Raw genomic sequence first — 20,176 nt, forward strand, 5'->3', positions numbered from 1 at the left:
CGCCGCTGGGACGCCCACTCTGCGCATGCGTTGCAGGCGGAAATTCCGCGCCAAAAAACGTTCCTCAGCATCTGCGTGTGCATGAGAAACGCTGACGAGGGCAGCTGCTCGCGCCTCCCTGAGGCATCTGCCCCGCCCCCCAGTCTCGTATGCAGCTCCCTCCGTGCGCATGCCCGCTGTCCTCTGGGTTCCTCCAATCCTTCCACTCTCTCCGCCACTCCTGCACCCCGGTAGGCAAAACCATTCACGCAACGTTAGGGATCATGTTAGCGGCTGTGCCTTTTTAACGCTGCCTTCCGCGAGAGGGCTTCCGTCGCCCCTGCCAGTTCTCGACTCTGCGGTAGGAGGCTCATTTACTGCCACTACGTTGGTTTGGAGTTGTCGATCCCCCCCGCCAATGGACGGGAGCTAGTTTATCCCAAGATGGCGGCGGTTCCTGAGCTGCCGTAAAGCACAGTTCCGAGCCGGGCTGACTCACGTGGGAGTGAGCCAGACTCGGGGTCTCCTGTAGCGTGGCCTCCCCAGGACTGTACCGAGCGCGCGCCGCTGCACCCGCTTCCGAGCCATGGTGAGTAACGGCCGCGGAGGAGGGAGGGGAAAGAGCTTGAAACCTTCCTCATGGGAGGGGGCGCGCGCTGTTGTCACTCGCTCACCCCCCCCAACGGTCCGTCCGCGCTTTGCCCCGGGCGCTGTGAGAAAAACCTTCCCCATGGGACCGCACGTGACGGCTGCCGAGTCCGCAGGGAGGGCGGAGCGCCCCGCCCCTCGTCTCAGCGGCGTTAACTCTGGAGCCTAATGATGACCGTGGTCACTGAGCGCCCTAATGCGACGGTGGGGGTTGGCCTCTGCTGGGAATTAGAAGGAGCTGCTGAGGAAGGCTGGTGTCTGTGATTAGCTGTCATTTATTAGGTCTGCCTGAGACTGAAGAGGTTGTAAAGGCTAGGACAGTGTTTAAAAGAGAACCTCCCTGAATTTATCCAGTTAAGTCCATTGATGGCTATTAGCCAGGATAGGGTAAGGAGTGGTGTCCCTAGCCTCTGTTTGTCACCTGACCATTACCTGTCACATTCACTCCCTTTGGGGCACCTGGCATTGGCCACTGTCGTTATATAGGATATTGGGCTAGATGGACCATTGGTCTGACCCAGTACGGCTGTTCTTATGTCCTTATGTAAGACTCATCAGCACCGGGCCTGCATTGTGCTAGATACTGTACAAACACAGTGGCAGATCAGCCCTGCCCTGAAGAGCTCACAGTTCAAGTAGTGAAGACAGACACAGGGTAGGTGAAGGGGTATCTGTACAATCAAATATAGCTACCCCAAGTATTCAGAAATCATCAAGTAGGCCTAAAAATCATCAAACTTAACCAAAAAAAAAAAAAAAAGGTTTCCGGATCTCTTAATTACATTTTTGTTTTGGAGCACCTGGCTTATATTTGCCTCAGAACTTCAGATGTTTTTTCTACATCTATGAGGACTAGAAATTCACAGGATTTTCTAATGACAGCTGAGATTCTCAGGGCTGGTCTATACTACGGGGGAAAATCAATCTCAGATACGCAACTTCAGCTATGTGAATAACGTAGTTGAAGTTGAAGTATCGAAGATCAAATTACTCACCGTCCTCACAGCACGGGATCGATGTCCGCGGTGCCTCATGTCGACTCTGCAACTCCGTTTGGGTTGGTGGAGTTCCAGAATCGATATAAGCGCGTTTGGGGATCGATATATCGCGTCTAGATGAGACGTGATGTATCAATCCCCGAGCAATCGATTGCTACCCACCGATACAGCGGGTAGTGAAGACATAGGCTCAGTTAATCCTTTGGCTGTGAGAGAGTGCCTATCTTTAAGAAAAAACACCAATATCTCAAGCTTTGTGCTAAAGTCAGGAGAGTTGGCAACAGTGATAAGTCACAAGGAGAAAGTTGGGAGAGACCCAAAAAAGAGGAAAGATTGGGATGAAGAGAAACCAAGGGTAGAAATAGCGGTAGCCCTAAAAGGAGGCATACTTTCCAGTGTGATAAAATACAGAACAGATATTAACTAAAAGGTATGTTTGTTACATACAAGCAGTACTCTACCCTCCATCTCTGTGCAAACTTCCCACTGATATTAAAGGAATGTATATAAGGATGGCATATAGGTCTGAAATTATTTCCTGGCCCTATGCAAACCATAATTATAAATGGAATTCTGCCCTCTCCACAGAATGGGCTTCAGAGGCACACTGAATAGTTTAATCCACAAGCTACTGGGCTGCAGGAATGGAGACCTGGATTTTAAACATTGCATTTGTAGCACCATTCTCCCGGAAATTCACAGTTAGCAGTAGTGGTATATATATCTGCTTACTTACAGTCTTGCATCTCATTTTGTGGTAATGCCAGACATAAGATTCCAAAATGCAAACAATATTAAAAGCATACCCTGGCAGCTGATATCTTCTTACACCAATGTATCCCAAATGCTACATAACATGTTACGTTATCTGTTTTACATTTTAAAATTAGAAAGCAAGGAGAGGAAGGTTAGGCTTATACTGTAACTTACACAATGAAAATGTTCTTATATAATTTTTTTAAACCTGTCAGAGTTCTCAATAATAGAACTGATTGGAAAATGTTACCTATTTTTTTTTTTCACACAGTTGTATAGAGAGTTGTAGAATATATTTCCAACAGGATAGTGCTTCAGATTGCTGAGGAATTCAGGATGCTGAGAGGCTGAGATGGTTTATTTTATGTGGTAGTGGTTCAGTTGACAATTTCATTATGAATAACTGGGCTAGAAATATATATTTATGGACCATTGTCTAAATTATATATGGGAAGCTACATTTGCCTGTCCATTTCCCTGTTTCCGAGCTTGAACTTTGTCAGATGTGCCCTGATGTTCAGAGTGCAGTTACTTAAGAACACCTGAAAGCACAGCTGAAAATCATGTGCTGTAATCAGTCTGAAATTCATGTTTAATGTATAATTCTGTAGAACATAAATATATATCTGCAGCTGACTTTTAGAATATGTGAACTGTACTACTTTTAGATGGTGCAAGAACACACCTAATTTTGGTCTTCTTTTTAAGCCCAGCTGTTCAAGAGTGTGTAACATTTTTCTGAAATTTTTATAGCAAAGAACGTGTGTGTATGTTTTGGGGAGGAAAGGGGTTCCTTAGAAAAGTTTTTAATATATATATTTTTATAACCAGGACATAACTTTGCTTTTGCAGCCTCACAGAAGGAAGAAACCCTTTATAGAGAAAAAGAAAGCTGTAACATTTCACCTGGTACACAGAAGTCAGAGGGACCCTTTGGCAGCTGATGATACTGCACCTCAGAGAGTTCTGTTGCCTTCACAGAAGGTAAATGCTCACTTCAACCATGGAAGCTTGGATTAAAAATTAATATTGCAGGCGAGTAAAATGATAAGATTTAGAGTCATAACTTGAGAAAAAGGAGGATGGCTTGGGAATAGGTTTTAGTTAGAAGATTGGACTGAAATCTACCACAATGTAAGAGGCTGGATGTTTGTTTTTTTGAGAACACACTCGAATCTTTGTAATTTTTTACATTCCTATACAGACAAATCATCAGCATTTTATTAAACACTTCCTAGTGAGAGAATTTTACCTAGCCAGAGGTGGTTATGGTGGATGCACGGGGAAGGCAGAACCCACCAGGGAGGTCCAAGGAATTTAGGAGTTCAAGGCTCTCAGCCTCAAAATTAATCCCTGCTGTCTCTGTGTAGTGAACAGTCATAACAAATCTCCATACACTGAATGTGTTTGTATAGCTTCTGTACACACAGAGATTTGCAAAAGTTTTGTAAGTAAATGTTTTGCTCATGGGCATACATGGGCTGAACATCTTGTGTGTTTGTTTGTTTGTTTTTAAAACAAAAACTTAGTTACGCCACAAAATCCATCTTCTCTTGTGTGTTTAAAAAAAAAAAAAAATTCCTCCCGAAACCTTTAGACTAAGGCTGTTTCAGTTCTGTTTTTTATCTATTTGGGGGTTTTTGTTTTTTCCTGCAAGGTGTCCTTGTTTTTTCAAGATGAGGATTCCCAGGTTATGTATTTGAGATCCACATTATTGCTAATGAATCTGAATCTGACCTAATTTATTAATCCTAATCTTGTTTACAATCTCAAGGGAGATGAGGAACAGAGGAGAGAAGAGCAGAGGAAATACGGAGTGTTCTTTGATGATGACTACGACTACTTGCAGCATCTAAAAGAAGCCTCTTGTCCCTCAGAGTTAGTCCCATCTGATGTGCCTGGTCAACCGAGCAGGAGTATAGTGAGAGGGGAAGGAGAGAGAGAGGAAGAAAGTCAACAGATTCCAGTAAGTATGGTAATTTTCTGCACTGTTGACCATTTTTGTGTTGTATCTTGCTGAGTTTAACATCCTGTAAATCCAGCTACATGTTCAAAAAGCGTTCATGTGGTTATAAGCTATTTATGAAGGATTCTGTTTTTCCAGGGCACTTTGGCATACCAGATTTCCTATTTGATCATAGGCAAAAGTATTATAATGGCAATTAATGATCCATTAGTTATTGGAAGCTGCAAAGCCCTTAAATGATTTTCATCATGACCGCGAGGGTTCTTATGTGACCCGAAAGGGACGGGATCCCATAATAGTTGTATGAAAAAAAAAATGTGAGTTGCTTACAGTACTTTTGCATTTGTTTATAATTATTCTAAAACACTCATGCTGTGGTAATGGACTGTGAGGAAATCTTAAATAAGTAGTAATAAACTAGAAACTATATCAAATATTGGTAAGAAAGTAATGAACAAAATCTGGGGAAAATACGAGTGAATGCTTCCAGTGTTGAGTACAGTGAAGTCTTGACATTCAGTAGTGTGCCAAACACTATATGTTAGTGGTTTGGAAAGCTATTAGGTAACCCTGACACACAGTGGAGTGTGCAAGAACAGTGTACAAACTGAATCAACAGTAGCTTATTTTAAGGGCCTGGGGAAGTGTGGCTATACAGAGTTTTTCAATTTTGATGAAAACTGGCGCACATGAGTTTTAAAAACAAAGTATGTTTTGACCACATTATAAAAAGTTTCATAAAATTAATTACTTCGGAAGCACTGTTTTTACGTTTTTAATGTCTTGCAAATAGAAAGGGCTGTAGAAGGGAAATCTTAAAATGGTCTTTAGGAATGCTTATGCTTTTAAGGAAATAGAAAGTTGCTTCTGGTTATTTCCTGCACAACCAATTCCTCAGTCACATGTTGCAAGCTTTCAAACAATCTCTGTATTCGGGGAGTATACATACTAAGGGCAAAAATTCTTCCTTGGCTAACTTCCATTACTTAGTCCAATAAAGAATCAAGGTGAGTGAGGTGGTAACTTTTGTAGGAACAACTTCTGTTGGTGAAAAAGACAAGCTTTTTTGCTACACAGAGTTCTTCTCAAGTCCACTAAGAAACTTAAGACATCAGTTTAAAATCCTGTTTTCTCCAGGTAAGTAAGCAGTAATTTTCAAAGATTTGTCTCTTTGTCAGAGTACTCAAAAGGTATGATCACTCTTGCATCTTTAAGACTATCTTAAATAAATAGCTATGTTTTTTGTTTATTTTTTTGTTTAAAGGCTCCTGCTATTAACTTGCCTTCCTCAGTGTTTGCCTCAGAGTTTGAAGAGGATGTGGGACTGTTAAATAAAGCTGCTCCTGTTTCAGGTACCATACAACTCTTTACCTGTTCTTCTTTTGTGAAGCTAATGGTCTTCTTGGCTACTTAGGTGAAATTATGTTTTTGTTAAACATTGAGGTGGTTCATCTTTTGATTAATATGAACCTTGCATATTTGATTATTTTGCTTCAGGTATTGCTCAATAGCAGAGAGAAGAATGTCTCCATAATTGAGGAGAACCAAAAAGTGACTCGATTTATTTTTCTCAGTAATTGAATTGGTGCTTTTGGCATTATATAGTAACTGGTTCTAATCCTTGGGTTTGTTGTATTGTGCAGGAAATCCTAGTTGGGAAGGAAGAAGAGAGGGGAAAATCCTTCAGAGGGTGGTGGTTTTTTTTTGTTTTTTTTTTTTAAGGAATTGTCAGTCTTTTAATGCCCCATTCCTTTATTGGGATATGTTAAAGTATATCTTTGTGCCCCGGTAGAGTCCCACTGATGCAAAAGTTCATCTACATGCATCCCAGTATAGAACTGGGGCTTCATTCTCAAAGTTTGTCTTCCTTGGAAGAAAAGTAAATTCCATTCAGCATCCCAGTGTTGTAGTCTTAAACTGTAGCATGATTTAAGTGTTCAGTGTGTTACAAAGATGCACAGCATGCTTGCATAATATACCTATGTGTGCCATTCTGGTATAGCATCTATCACACGTTCTCTGATTGGGTTTTAAAATCCACAGTTCCTTCTGTCCAGGAAGGGGAGTTTTAATGACAAGTGTGCAACAAACTGAAGTAGAGGATTAGTTTTGTGGCGTGTGTGTGTGTAATTTAGAAAGGGTTTTTTTATATATAGTCTGCAATGGAAATGTGTGTACTCCAAGCATAGGAGAAGCAGTCATCCAAATCAGAATAAATCATGTATAATTGATGAGATAAGTCACATATTATTATGTGTTCAGACTATTGGACCACACATCTGTCTGACTTCTAATGAGCAGAATTATAGTTTTTAACTGAAACATTGTACACTGTCCGATTCAACTCAGCGACTTTGCCCTGTGCTTCTAATGAATTCTTTAAAATTCTTTCCCACCTTCCCAAAAAGGGGGTTATTATCTGAGCTCAGCAAATAGCTCCACTTAGTACAAATTAGCATTTATAGTTGGGAACCTTTGTTTCAGGAAAGTGGCTTGGGGATGCGATACCAATTTTAAAGCATTCTTTTCCATTGTAGGACCCCGTTTGGATTTTGACCCTGATATTGTCGCAGCTCTTGATGATGACTTTGACTTCAATAATCCGGATAATCTTCTCGAAGATGACTTTGTTTTAAAGGCCAATGAGCCAGGGAAAGGAGACTGTAAAGGAGAGGATTGTCGGTATATGGAGCTTTGTAGAACTCTTTAATGTCATAACAAATAATGCAGTATTGTCCCTAGTTCTTTTTTTGTTTTTTGTTTTTTATCTATTTGAAACAGCACTAAATTCACAAATATATGGAATTTACTTAGTAAACAGGATTATGAGATCTAAACTGTTTCCAAACCTAGTGCAATCTCATTGTTACCCATGATACCTCACTTCATCTAGCATTAGCTACTGGTACCACTTCTTTCATAAGCACCTGCATAGTTTTACTTGTATTAATATTCCATATTCCAGTATTCCTTTGCTTTCTCTTTCTTTTCTGTTCCCATTTCCTGATGTGTAACTAACCAGATATGCTGCATTTGGAATACCCAGGGAACGACCAAGCATGAAAACATTTCTGGCTATCCACCCTAACCAAATATTTATTGGTACGCCCTGAGTTTAACTTTGGCAGCACGTTTACTACTAAACATTTCGACTGCTTTATATCTGCATAAGAAGAATCATTTTTAAATTTGATTTGGCAAAGTTTATGAGGTGATAACCTGTCACAGTCTACCCAGTGTTGTTTTATACCCATTTCTTAAGTGGCTGATCTACATCTATATTATACTCAGGGGCTCTGATACTGAGGATGAAGATGAGTGGGAGGATATGGACGATGATGATGGAAAGGACAACAATGGTAGTGATGAAGATTATGATTCAGAGGGTCCTTTATCAGATGTTGAGGGAGTTAGTGAAGAGATGAAAGAGTTTCTTTTCATGCAAGAGGAGACCAAGAGCCGTTTCACAGCATACTCCATGACTTCGTCCGTAATGAGAAGGAATGAACAGTTGACCCTGCTAGATGAGAGATTTGAGAAGGTGAGGCAGCTCACTGATAAAAATGCTAAGAAGCTCGAAGTTTGAGAGAGAGGATATTTTAAACCTATTTCTCTGTGCTTTTTGCCTCATCCTGCTCTCCCACACCCTAAATCCTGTAAGCCAGTGGTTTTCAAACTTTTTAGGCTGCATACCCCTTTCCAGATAAGGTAGTCTACTGTACATCCCCATCTGAGATAGGTGGAGGTGATGGGGGGCTGGGGTGGGGCGGTCCATGCAGGGTCACATGACCCCCACCAGATTTCTGCTTTCCATTTAGCAACAGCTAGAGGTTTTCATACGGGGGGAGGGGGACATCCAGGGGGATGCAGAGGAATATTTGGTGGGCAAGTGGCTAAGTCAGGTGTCTTGGGCCATCCCTGTATGGCGGGGCTCGGAGAGGGAGCACCAGCTCTGCTCTCTGACCCACCTCAGTGGGCCACCCAGCCTGTCGGGGTGTGGGGAAACTACCAAAAATTTTAACTCAAGGCAGGGGTTACAAAATGTTTGAAAACAGCCCCCCAGTCCAATATTCCTACAAGGCACCCACTACAGTTTGAAAACTTCAGACTCTTGGTCACATACAAAAAGGAAATGTACACCAGTGCAGATGCGGTTTTAATTTTAAGGAGATTAAACATTGATTGCCAATTCTTACTAAATAAAATGTGTTGTCTGTCATTATAGGATTTTTTTCTTCGCATATCCCAGTTTGAAAACCACTGCTAAGATGATCCATGCGCGTAGACCCTTACGCCTGTGCAAGCTCTCACTCATTTAATTTCACAGTGGTGGCAATGTCTGTTCTTCTCTGAAGATATTTTACATTACAAGAAATGAGTTTGAGTATAGGTTTTAAATGGTTCTCATCCAGTGCATGGTTGTATTCTCTCATTCACATTAAAAGGCCGCAGGGATGTAATCCTAACTATGGATTTCCTCTTTTCCTGCCTCCAACAATTATAATCATTTCCATTGCTATGGGGAGATGTGGAATCTCAAGCAGTAAAGGATATATCATTTGTCATATCACATATTTCCATCTGTAAAGGGGGGGTGGTATTTTAGTCCTATGAGATGAATTTGTAAGGTATGATGTTTTTTAAAGTACTTTGATCTAATTGTATGAAAAGTGTGGCGGATGCATGAAGTGTAACTTTTCTACTAGGCAGTGGCAGTCTAATTTATTTAATTATCCCAAATAATGTCCCAGAGAGAAATGAGTAATTTGACTATATAACATTGAAAGATAATTAATTTACTATTGGTATGCTTATGTCAGTCGGAGGTAAAGGAGAGCCTGGTGCAGGGCTACCCTTCACTACTGCTACTACTACTGTATTTGTTTTGTAGACTTGTTTCAAAGACTTCTATGAGGGGAGAAAGAAATGGGAGTGAATGGAAAGAAATTTGTCATTATAGTTATTGTGATGCTGAGGAGACATAGTATTGGGGCAGGACCTCATTGTGCTAGGCACTGTAAGAACACAGAACTGACAGTCTCTGCCCTGCAGAACTTTTTGTTACAAATAGTTGAAAATTTTTAATATCCAGAGAAGCTGTTGAACAACATTGCATTTGTCTCACACATGCAATCTCGACACAAATATTCATCATTCATTTAGCTTTGTGTGTTTTCCTTTTTAGTTCTTTGAACAGTTTGATGACGATGAGATTGGAGCGTTGGATAATGTGGAATTAGAAGGCTTTATTCACACCAACAGCTCTCGGTTGCAAGAAGTCCTGAATGACTACTACAAAGAGAAAGCTAAGGAGTGTGTAGAATCACTTTTAGAGCTACTTATGTGAATCAGAACTAACTCTAATTACACGTTATTCACCTTAGTGACATATCTCACTTATTAAGATAAAATCTGAGTTTTAATTCTCCTTGATAGAGACCATATTTTTGTTTGTAGGAAGTAATTAGTTTAGTGTTTTGTAAAGTATTCATATTTTTATTTAGCAGTGGATTTCAGTTTAATTGAGCGGTGATGCACCAAAGTGATATGGAGTAGGTTTTTTGGTGCTTTCAGTCTTGTTGAAAAGTAGACATAATTGTATCCCACTGAACTACTGCTAATGTTCAGAGGCCTTCTTAGCCCTTCTGACTTGCAAGGAAGTTACTCATTTGGACTGAGATTTTCCCCTACCATGCATCTTTCTGTTGTTGCTGTTGTAACTGACCCTGCAGCAGAGTATCTCCATCTGCTATTGTGTACAAAACCAACAGCAGAACCTGTTATGTACATAGTGGAATGATTTGTGTATCATGATTGTATACCTGATTGATCGTGTATACCTAGTTGAACACTTATGACCCAATCTTTTGCATTCAGATGTTGAGGGGGGACGACAGTCAGCCAGCCATTCGGTTCACTGGTGTTTCCCCTTTCCTGCATTCAGGTGCGCCAAATATTCTTGAAAGTAGAGGTAGCTTTCTTAGCAATCTACCTCTGACAGTGCAGATATTTAAATAGTCTGTGTTTTTGGAGATTTATGGAGAGAGAAGATAGGGGAAAGGAAAAGAAATTCCCATGTCACATTACTAAGTGGTTTGGTTTATTTTTGTGGGTTTTTTTTTTGTTTTTTTTTTAACATGAGACTGTTTTTCCTGTCTTTTGGGGGATGGGGGGGTTATGTAGTCACAGGTTTAAATAAAAAGGGTGGAGGGAAAGGGTCAGCCCTTCATTCTTTTTTTCTGTTAGGAAGTTATAGTGAAATTCTTATTTTTTTTTTTTTTTTCCCTTTCCCTGACTCCCATCCTCTTCTCTTATCTTCTCTAAAAGCTGTGTGAAACCCGATGCTCTTGAACCAAGAAAGGATTTAGATTCTCCCCTTAATGAGAAGGGTGAGGAAGAAGAAGAAATCATAACTTTAGTTATTGAGGAACCCAAAGACAAGTGGGACTGTGAATCCATTTTGAGTAAGTGTGTGAGACTTTTACTTTTTCCAGGGATATTAAAGCAGATGGTAGATTGTCTTGTTACTGATAGCAAGGTTTCTAGTTAAAATAGCTTCTGCATTTCTCTGTGCTTTTGACTGGCACATAACAGCATACATTCTCATAAAAGAATTTTGGCCAGGAGTGTATTAAGTGCACTAAAACATAAGTAATTGCCACAAGTCTTTCTAATTTAATGTATAACTTTTTTAAAAAAAAATTGCTATGCAAATTGGGGTGGTATTTTTCAGTGTATAACCCTCCATTATCTTCGTTTTTTCTGTTCTGCCCTAGGTACGTACTCAAACTTGTATAATCATCCAAAACTTATTGAGGAGCCAGCAAAGGTAAAATCATTAGGTTTATTTTCTATATTGTATGAAGTTTACAGAAGCCTAAGCAGCAGCATGACTTGTAGAGTCAAGACAAAGACAGTTACTTTCTTGTTGGCTGTATTTGTCTTTGAGTTGACCTGCAAATGGGGTGTGGAGGTAGGAATGTTGTGTTCTGTTTTTGCTGCTTCATGATTTATAAAACATTTAGCAGGTGGTGGTTATGGTGGTTTTTTTTGTTTGTTTGTTTTTTGTTTTTTTTTAAGGTGGGAAAGGGGGTGAGAGGAAGAATAACTTTTTTACATTGAAAATTCAAAATTTGCATAACTTGTTTTTTCTGGAGAATTAGTAAGATTATGTCACTAATATCAAGAGTACAACCTGTGCATACTTGCAGGAAATCGGTTCTTTTTGGAGGTGGATCTTTGTCCTTTTGAGGACTGAGAACTTTTACCACAGTTCTTTTGTCCTCCAAGGAGTTCCACAACGAAATTTAAAATACATCTTGATATTTCTAAAAGTTCAAAAAATCAAGCAAACCTCCTTCTTTTTGAGACCTCCTCATAAAAAAGCAAAGAGATAAACCTTAATTTTTTTCCTTATTAGTTACCTTTTAAGTAAAACTTAAATAAAAGAAGGAAGGGACAGTAATGTTAAATATAACTTTTAAGGCCGACTTCTGCCACAGATACATATGGTAGTTCTTGAGTTAGATGCACATGATTTCCAAGCAATCTGAGGGCAGAATTTGGCTTGTGTGTTCACTATTGGAAGATTTGTAGCAGTATTGATGGTTCTGTACTATTGGTGATAAGCAAGGGGGTGATCCATAAACCTTGGAAGAAAAGCACACAGAAGATGGAGAGTTAAAGACAACTACTTCACTGACACATTGTCTGTTTTTTAGTCCAAACCAATCAAAATTTCTCACAAGAGTGGAATCCCACTGGATATCTTGCCTCAGAGAGGTCTTACGGCTAAGCAGATCGAACGCATGCAAATGATTGATCAGAGTGATCTGCCAAGAGTTTTCACACAGCCACGTTTAAAAAATGAGAGCAGAGAGGATCGAAAAGCTAGAAAACAAGCCATAAAGGAAGAACGAAAGGTAAAATCTAGTCTTTCATATTTTAAGACAACCCTTCTGGAAAACTTATTGCTCTGTTCCTCATTATTCTGTTTTTTTTTTGTTGTTTTTTTTTAAACAACTTTTTCTTTAAATCAATTTATTTTGTTTCTGGGAATTATTGGGAAAAATTCACTGGCCTTCAAGGGTTGATTTTCTGTAGCTGAAACTGGAGTCTTTTGTTATATAAAAGTCTAACATGCTTCAACCTGAGAAAAGAGAATATGAAGCAGCATATCTCTAAAACTTAGATATTAATCCTGGGGTAATTCTGCACCACTGCGCAATGCAGAATTTTTCAGAAATTAATGTGCATGCAGAACTTCGATTCCCCCACAGAAATGGGCTGCAGTGCTGATAGCCGCCACCAGGGGCCACTGGATTCAGCAGAGCATAGCTTACACACAGAAGACACTGCTGTGGGGAGGGAGAGGGAGCTAAAGGATTCCAGGAAACTACAAGTCCCAGCATGCCCTGAGGGAAGGAGAAGGCAGCATGCCGGAAACTGCAAGCCTGGGACTGAACATCAGGCTGTTTCTCTCTCTGGATCCCTGGGCTTGGAGTGGGAGGGGGTGTGTGGGGAAGGGGGGACTCTATAAATGGGCTCTAGGGGGGAAGGAGGTGTAGGTATCTGGGCCAGGGATGGGGTGCCCCACAGTTGGCTCTGGGGAGGAGGGGGGTTGGGTGTATTGGGGGGAGTGGGGGCAGAGAAACGGGAAGTGGGTTGTCATAGAGGTTTCTTTAACTCTACTCCTGGGGGAGAGTTTGTGTGTGTCTGAATTGTTACAAACATACTTGGTGACAGGTATTTTGAAATAAATTACCAAAATAATTGAAATTGGCATGATTATGTAGTGTTCTTTTGACATAAAATTTGGAGAATTTTTAATTTTTTGGCACAGAATGCCCCCAGGAGTAAGATACGTGGGGCACCGTACACTACAAGTGCTACAACGGTACTGTTGCAGCACTGCAGCTATTCTGCTGTCGTGTAGATGCTTACATCCATCAACATAGTGGTGACTGCACTGAAGCATAGGTTGTCTTATTCATACCCAAGAGATACAGTTTTTTCATACTCATGAGCAATGTTGCTAAGTCAACCAAAGTGGTGTGGGGTTTTTTTTGTTTTTTTTGTTTTTTAAATATATAAACCAGACCTTATTTAGCATGTCTCTGAAAGTTAGTCAGATATCTCCTTTAGATTGTGAAGGTGTTGGGAGTGAATTATATACTCTGCAAATCTCAAAAATTGGTTTTTAATGTGTAAGTCATTCATGTTTGCAGGAACGGAGAATGGAGAAGAAAGCCAACAAATTAGCCTTCAAGTTGGAAAAAACAAGGCAAGAAAAAGAACTGCTCAATCTGAGACAGAACGTTCAAGGGCTCAAACTGTCGTAGTGGAACAGATGACTTTTTCATATTGTGGAAAGTTCTTTGCATTGGTCTTTGTGCTAGGATCTTGGGAAGACACTGACTCTTTTAACCTTGTCCCTTCATGGACAGAAGTTCATAACATGGTATTTGAATTTTTCTATAACCAGGTCCAGTAATTTGCCATCTCTTTTTAAATGTAAACAGCTGAAACAATTTTTGGTTACAAATTAAAATTTACAGTAGTATTACTGTATTTTTCTGTCATGAGCATGGTAGCTATTTATAAACTGAGTTGCACTGGGAGTGTGTTATACTTAAATTACAGAAAAATATACATTTTCTCTGCAACAGGTTTTGTACATACTGAGAAATTTTAACTATTGTGATTCAAGAGATCTCACTGCTGTTTCTTGATTAGATTTACCTATCTGATTGTCCATAAAATAATTTTCCCTCTCTTTTATAATGGTATTTAAATGCAGGTTCAGTTGGAAACCACTCTTTGACCTTAGCGCAGTTCAGTATGTCAAGAATATGCAGTGTTTCCCCCCCAAGCCCTGTCCAACTGTCTGAAGTATCTGTTGCTGTTTGAATACTATTGTGAAGAGTATTGGAAAATCGTATTTTAAGAGAGAGGTTTAGAAAACCCTTTTTAAATTTAAGGGTTGTCTAAATTCACGTGATTGTGCTTTCCATTTCATTTGGCGGGTGAAATAATTAAAGATATTTAATGCAAGATTTAGGTTGTGCCTTTAAAATCAAAGTTAGCAACATTAACGTCATTTCCTTGTGGAATTAACTTGGCTGTATTGAACAGGCTTGCATACAGTGTTTGCTATAAAATATTCAAACAGTAATAAGTCAAAACTGTACACACGCAGAAAAAACGTTATATACGGCGCTGGTGAGACCCCACCTGGAATATTGTGTGCAGTTCTGGTGTCCCATGTTTAAGAAGGATGAATTCAAACTGGAACAGGTTCAGAGACGGGCTACTAGGATGATCCGAGGAATGGAAAATCTGCCTTATGAAAGGAGACTCAAAGAGCTTGGCTTGTTTAGCCTGGCCAAAAGAAGGCTCCGGGGGGATATGCTTGCTCTATATAAATATATCAGGGGGATTAACGTTAGGGAGGGAGAGGAATTATTTAAGTTTAGTACTAATGTAGGCACAAGGACGAATGGGTACAAACTGGATATTAGGAAGTTTAGACTTGAAATTAGACGAAGGTTTCTAACCATTAGGGGAGTGAAGTTCTGGAACAGCCTTCCGAGGGAAGTAGTGGGGGCAAAAGACTTATCTGGCTTTAAGACTAAGCTTGATAAGTATATGGAGGGGATGTTATGATGGGATAGTTTAATTTGGGCAATTGATCTTGGATTATCGGCAGATAAGTCTGCTCAATGGTCTGTGAGGGGATGTTGGATGGGATGGGAACTGAGTTACTGCAGAGAATTCTTTCTTGGGTGCTGGCTGGTGAGTCTTGTCCACATGCTCAGGGTTTAGCTGATCGCCATATTTGGGGTCGGGAAGGAATTTTCCTCCAGGGCGGATTGGCAGAGGCCCTGGAGGTTTTTCGCCTTCCTCTGTAGCGTGGGGCATGGGTCGCTTGCTGGTGGATTCTCTGCAGCTTGAGGTCTTCAAATCACAATTTTGAGGATTTCAATAACTCAGTCATGGTTAGGGGTTGTTATAAATGTGTATGGGTAGGGTTTTGTGGCCTGCCTTGTGCAGGAGGTCAGACTAGATGATCATATTGGTCCCTTCTGACCTATGAGTCTGTAAAAAGAGTAGAGTATGCTACATACGTGTGACACAACAAAAATGCTGTTGCACTTCCTGACTTTCTGGGATCTTAACTCTGCAGCCTTAGCATTGCACTGTGAGGGAGCTAAACTGTATAAATGTAAACATTGGTGCTGAGTGAGGTCTAAATCATCCATGACCTAGGCAGGAACCTCTTGGAGGGCAGTGGTTCATCGTAATCAGACACCATAAACACCTTAGTTCTGACTCTCTAGCATTGAATCTGCATTGGCTTTGATACCCCTCATTCTCTTGGTGGCAGTGGACCTATACACCTCAGAAAGGTGAGCAAGAATTGTCCCTTTATGAGCAGAAAAGGGAAGTACCTCATCTTTGTAGTTCCACAGGACCACAGCATGAACATCCTTTCATGCCGTCTTGCCATGGCCAGCTCAATGTAGAAGTCTCTGTGTATGCTGCTTATGGGTGAGAGATTCTGGTAGAATCATAACCTATTTCTAGGATATCGGGTACTATTTTTGGAAGAATTCAGGAGTGGTGCTCAGGATATCAGGAGAGAGAATTTAAACTACTGTTAATTTAATCTCATCCCAGTTGGCTAAATCCTGAGCACTTTAAGACTAGTGCCTGTGAAGCTTAAATGAAATTTTTTTTTCCAGTTTTTCTTAAGTTTTTGTCAGGTTGTGTTGTTGTTTTGGAAGTTTCTTTAAGTTCTTCAGCACAAACTTTCTCTCCTTGATGGGTCTGATGCAATTGTTTAAATTCCTATTGATTCCTAGTCAGGAGTGGCGCCAGGGTTTTTGGCGCTCTAGGCAGGGGTCCTTCCGCGCCCCCAGTTGGCAGCAATTCGGCAGCGCGGGGGGGGGCCTTCCGTGCTACCAGTCTTCGGGGCACTTCAGCGGCGGGTTCCGGAGCGAGTGAAGGACCTGCCGCAGAATTGCCGCCGAAGACCCGAAGCGCAGAAGGACACCCCCCCCCCGCTGAATTGCTGCCAAGGGCAGAAGAATGCTGTCCCCCCAAATTCTGGCGCCCTAGGCGACCACCTAGGTCGCCTAAATGGAAGCGCCGGCCCTGTCCCTAGTATGAACTGACACAGCAGTACGTACATTTCCCTTTCTGTTGTCCTTATGAACACTAAATGAAAGTGAGCAGAAAGCAGTGTGAATCCTCTGTGTATAGAAACTATTCAAAGTGCTTTGGTTAACATCTATTGCTGCTTGTGAGATTGAACTATTGAAATTCAAACCTAAAACCAGTTTCCTTTTCTCTCAAATCTCTTCCCACATTCTGTGTTAATCAAATCTGTAGAAATTAGCCCACCTAATTATGATATCTGGGGGAAAACATTGTAGAAGTCCTGTATGACAAAAACATCTTTGTTCATGCTTTCATTTGACTTTTAGCTATACTAGTTTTCTTGTATATCACAGGATAGGGCAGGATGTATGTGTCATAATTGTTAATTATTTGGTTGCTAATAACTGGCAGCTTGGATTATTGCAAGTACTTGAACTGTGTAAGTAAAAGTTGACCACCTAGTACCCATGTTTCCTGAAAGTGTTTAAAGAAGGAACTTGAGTAATTTGCATGTAGAGATGAGTCAGATGCATGGAACAGGTGAGTATAAAGTGTAATCTTGTGGGTTAGAGTTCATTAGAAATATTGCCACATGCTCTAAAAGAGAACTATGATCTATCTTCTAACGTACACAAACCATAATCCTCTGCAGTTGGATATTATGTTCAGTTGCTGAAGCAGAGATGGGAAGTCACGAAAAAGGATATTCTGCTTGTAGCTAGGCTTTGCTGCCAAAACTGAGCCAGATCAAGCAAGAAAATCTTAATTTATTTTGTCCTACATACCTAAAGAGTAATCACAATTTCTTTAGCTATTCTGATATTTGATTTGCCACAGTCAGTGTCCTGATATGCCTTGCATTATGCCATGAGAATGTTGGTAATATCCTATAAGCCAGTTTGGGAATGTTTCTATGCTCTAGTTGCCTATAGGAAGGTGAAGCAGGCCTGTTCTTCCCACTGCTGCTTTATTACTGTATTATTTCCTTTCTCTCTTGGTTTATCACCTCTATAGAGCAAAAATAAATGAAAGGTAAGGATAAAAAGAGCAGGCCAGAGCAGGAAGCAAGACACAATGGGGAAGTCAAGAGTGTTTTTTTAAAAGGGAGAGAACAGTGGGTGGAATAGAGGTTAAAAAGATGTTGGTTAGAAACAATTAAATTGAGGAGAGCTAATGGAATAGAGCTAAAAGTTATAGAACTACTTTTGGTCCTCCGTTGTTAACAATGTCACTGCTAATTGTTGTAATCAAGTTACTATATATGCATCGGTATTCTTTTCCTAATGTCTGCTGCAATAAAAAAACTTGCCAAGAGTCTCATGGTGCTGAGTGGCAAACTTGCCTTTGCTTCAGTGAGATCACGTGCAGACCCTTACACCTGCAAGTCCTGTGTTTTTTGTTTTGGTTCCCCTCCTGCCATAAATGGGGGGCGGGGTGGACCTCTTTACAGGTACATTCAACCAATCTACTGGTTTTTGCCTAATGCTGTGCTCAGTGCAGAGAGATTGATATGAAATCAGATTTGTGTTGTGTTAAGACATGGTACTGTTGTTGGTTTGAAAGAAAACTTTGAGAACCATTTTCCCCTTGAAAAATGCAGTTCAATCAAAACTCAGATGCTTAGCAAACTCATGTCAATTTCACTGAAATTTTATTTTGAAAGAAAACACTGATATTCTGACAGTTTCAAAATGAAACCTTTTGATATTTCACTCTGAAACGACAGCACTTTGTTTTGAAAATTGTATTTTGTATTCAATTATTTCTTTTGTCAATCTTCTGTAGAGAATTTTGAACTTGCAGGCTTTTTTCCAAATTATAATGAAAACTAAATTAATAATCTTCAAAATGGAATTTCCATCCTCCAGAGCTCTACTTGCCACTGTCATGTTTTAGTTTCACATAACTTAACTAATTCCCAAGTTTAGATTAGTTAGATTTTGACATTGTATATGAATAGTGTGTTGGGGTTTTTTAGGGCATATTTTTCATTTTGTATAATCAAGTTTGCAATTTGCTATAAGAACATGTTTAGGCACCTAGGAATTTTTCAGGTATTCCCTGAAGTCATAGGAGAAATACTTCATTCCCCTCTCACCCCTTTGCTCTGTTCTTTGGATCCCTGACTTTCCAGTATACAGCTTTAAGCTGGCACTGACCAGCTCTTCTAAGCATCTAGTCAAGAGCACTTGAAAATGGTTTTGCTTCCATCAGAAATCTCTTCTGGAGGTACAAGGAAAGATCGTCTTATGACATGAAAGATCATAAGGACACTATTAGAAATATGAAGTGAAGTTTTATGTTTAGCTTATATGTGTATGGATGGAACTGATCAAACACTTATGGCTTCCCAAAATGCCTGCAGTTATCTTCTGTACTGGGTTTGGTACAGCATAACTTTAAAAGTAGAGAGGTGGCTTGTGTCTAAATATATGCAAACTTATAACTTACTAGTGTTGTGGTACAGACTGTTAGCTGATATGCCGTTATACATATATCCTTATTAATAAACCTACTGCTTGGCTTTAGTCTGGATCACTCCCAGCTATTTGAACAAATACTAAACTTCTGCTAGCCCCTTATTACAAAATTAACTTGCAAGTGAACATTACTTATCTGCTATGAAATAAAATTATTTAATGCATCTGCTAAATATTCTGTCACAAAAGAAAAAAGGCTGTGTCACATTTGTAATAACAATGTCTTACTGCTTTTAAAAATACAGGCAATCATCTTCAAGGTGACTGAGTCACTGCATCATTAAGGATCCTAATTTTTTTATATGGGTTACGAATGAAAAGGATTGAAGTAAAGCAAAACCTCAGTGTGGGCATCAGCTTCTCCTTTTTTTGGTTAGCTGTAATCTCTGTAGTGACATACAATACAGAAAGTATCACATCTCCACTCTTCCATTATGATGTCATAGAATTACCTGGTTCTTTGCCATGCTGAAGATCAGGTCTACTTCAATCTCAGTAAATAGCTTTGCAATACTGATTTCCTTTGTACTCTGAATCAAAGGTACCCCTACATTTTGTTTCATAGTGTATAGGACAATTTCAGCTTTTGCTTATACAAGTTACTGTTCCAGTCTCATACACGACATTCCAGATATTAAAATACTAGAGAAATCAAGTCAACACCTTTGCAAATGTTAGTTACACCATTCCTTGTTCTAGGTTTTATCTAAAGCCTCATTAGCACTTGTTAAAGATGGTTCATGGGTGACTAGATAACTGCCTAGAGAGCCTTTCAGCTCTGTGTAGAAGACTTGATTCCTGTATGGTCACTGGAGGTGGTGGTTTTTAAATTAAAAATATTAATAATTTGATTTTTGTTTCATACACATTTTTGTAGTATGAGAATTCAAAATGGAATTGCTCAAAATGAAAAGATTTTTAATTTTGTTGTTTCAGAAAATGGTTTAAGTTTTACAGGGTTTTCCCCCTTTTTCTCTCACTGGTGAACTTATTTTCCCACAAGAAAAGTCAGGGGGAGGGAAGTAAAATGGTACTTTTATCTCACTTTCAAAAAAAAAAAAACTTTCACGGTTTTCTGGTGTTGGAAGGAAGAGGTAGAAATTTTCTCACTGTTTTGAAAAAGAAAGTTTCAAATGTTAAACTTCTTGAAATTTGTTTTGAAAACTAAGTGCTATTACCTGATTACT

At 39.8% G+C, this 20,176-nt stretch overlaps 2 protein-coding genes across 2 annotated transcripts in view; both read left to right on the forward strand.

The window, feature by feature from the left end:
- The first annotated feature begins 180 nt into the window (after positions 1-180).
- Positions 181-17,823, forward strand: LTV1 (LTV1 ribosome biogenesis factor). Its single transcript, XM_032794746.2, has 12 exons — positions 181-568; positions 3,234-3,365; positions 4,156-4,347; positions 5,612-5,699; positions 6,885-7,029; positions 7,639-7,888; positions 9,533-9,660; positions 10,675-10,811; positions 11,124-11,176; positions 12,069-12,269; positions 13,575-14,552; positions 15,455-17,823. The coding sequence occupies exons 1-11, from the start codon at positions 566-568 to the stop codon at positions 13,686-13,688; spliced, it is 1,443 nt and encodes a 480-aa protein (XP_032650637.1). The 5' UTR covers positions 181-565; the 3' UTR covers positions 13,689-14,552; positions 15,455-17,823.
- ZC2HC1B (zinc finger C2HC-type containing 1B) overlaps positions 17,028-20,176 on the forward strand; it is a 19,038-nt gene continuing 15,889 nt past the window's right edge. Inside the window, exon 1 of the mRNA XM_032795022.2 lies at positions 17,028-17,049. Within this exon, the coding sequence (XP_032650913.2) occupies positions 17,028-17,049 (22 nt within the window). The remainder of the gene's footprint in view (positions 17,050-20,176) is intronic.

This window comes from Chelonoidis abingdonii, chromosome 3 (assembly GCF_003597395.2).
Source record: "Chelonoidis abingdonii isolate Lonesome George chromosome 3, CheloAbing_2.0, whole genome shotgun sequence".
NCBI classification, from domain to species: domain Eukaryota; kingdom Metazoa; phylum Chordata; order Testudines; family Testudinidae; genus Chelonoidis; species Chelonoidis abingdonii.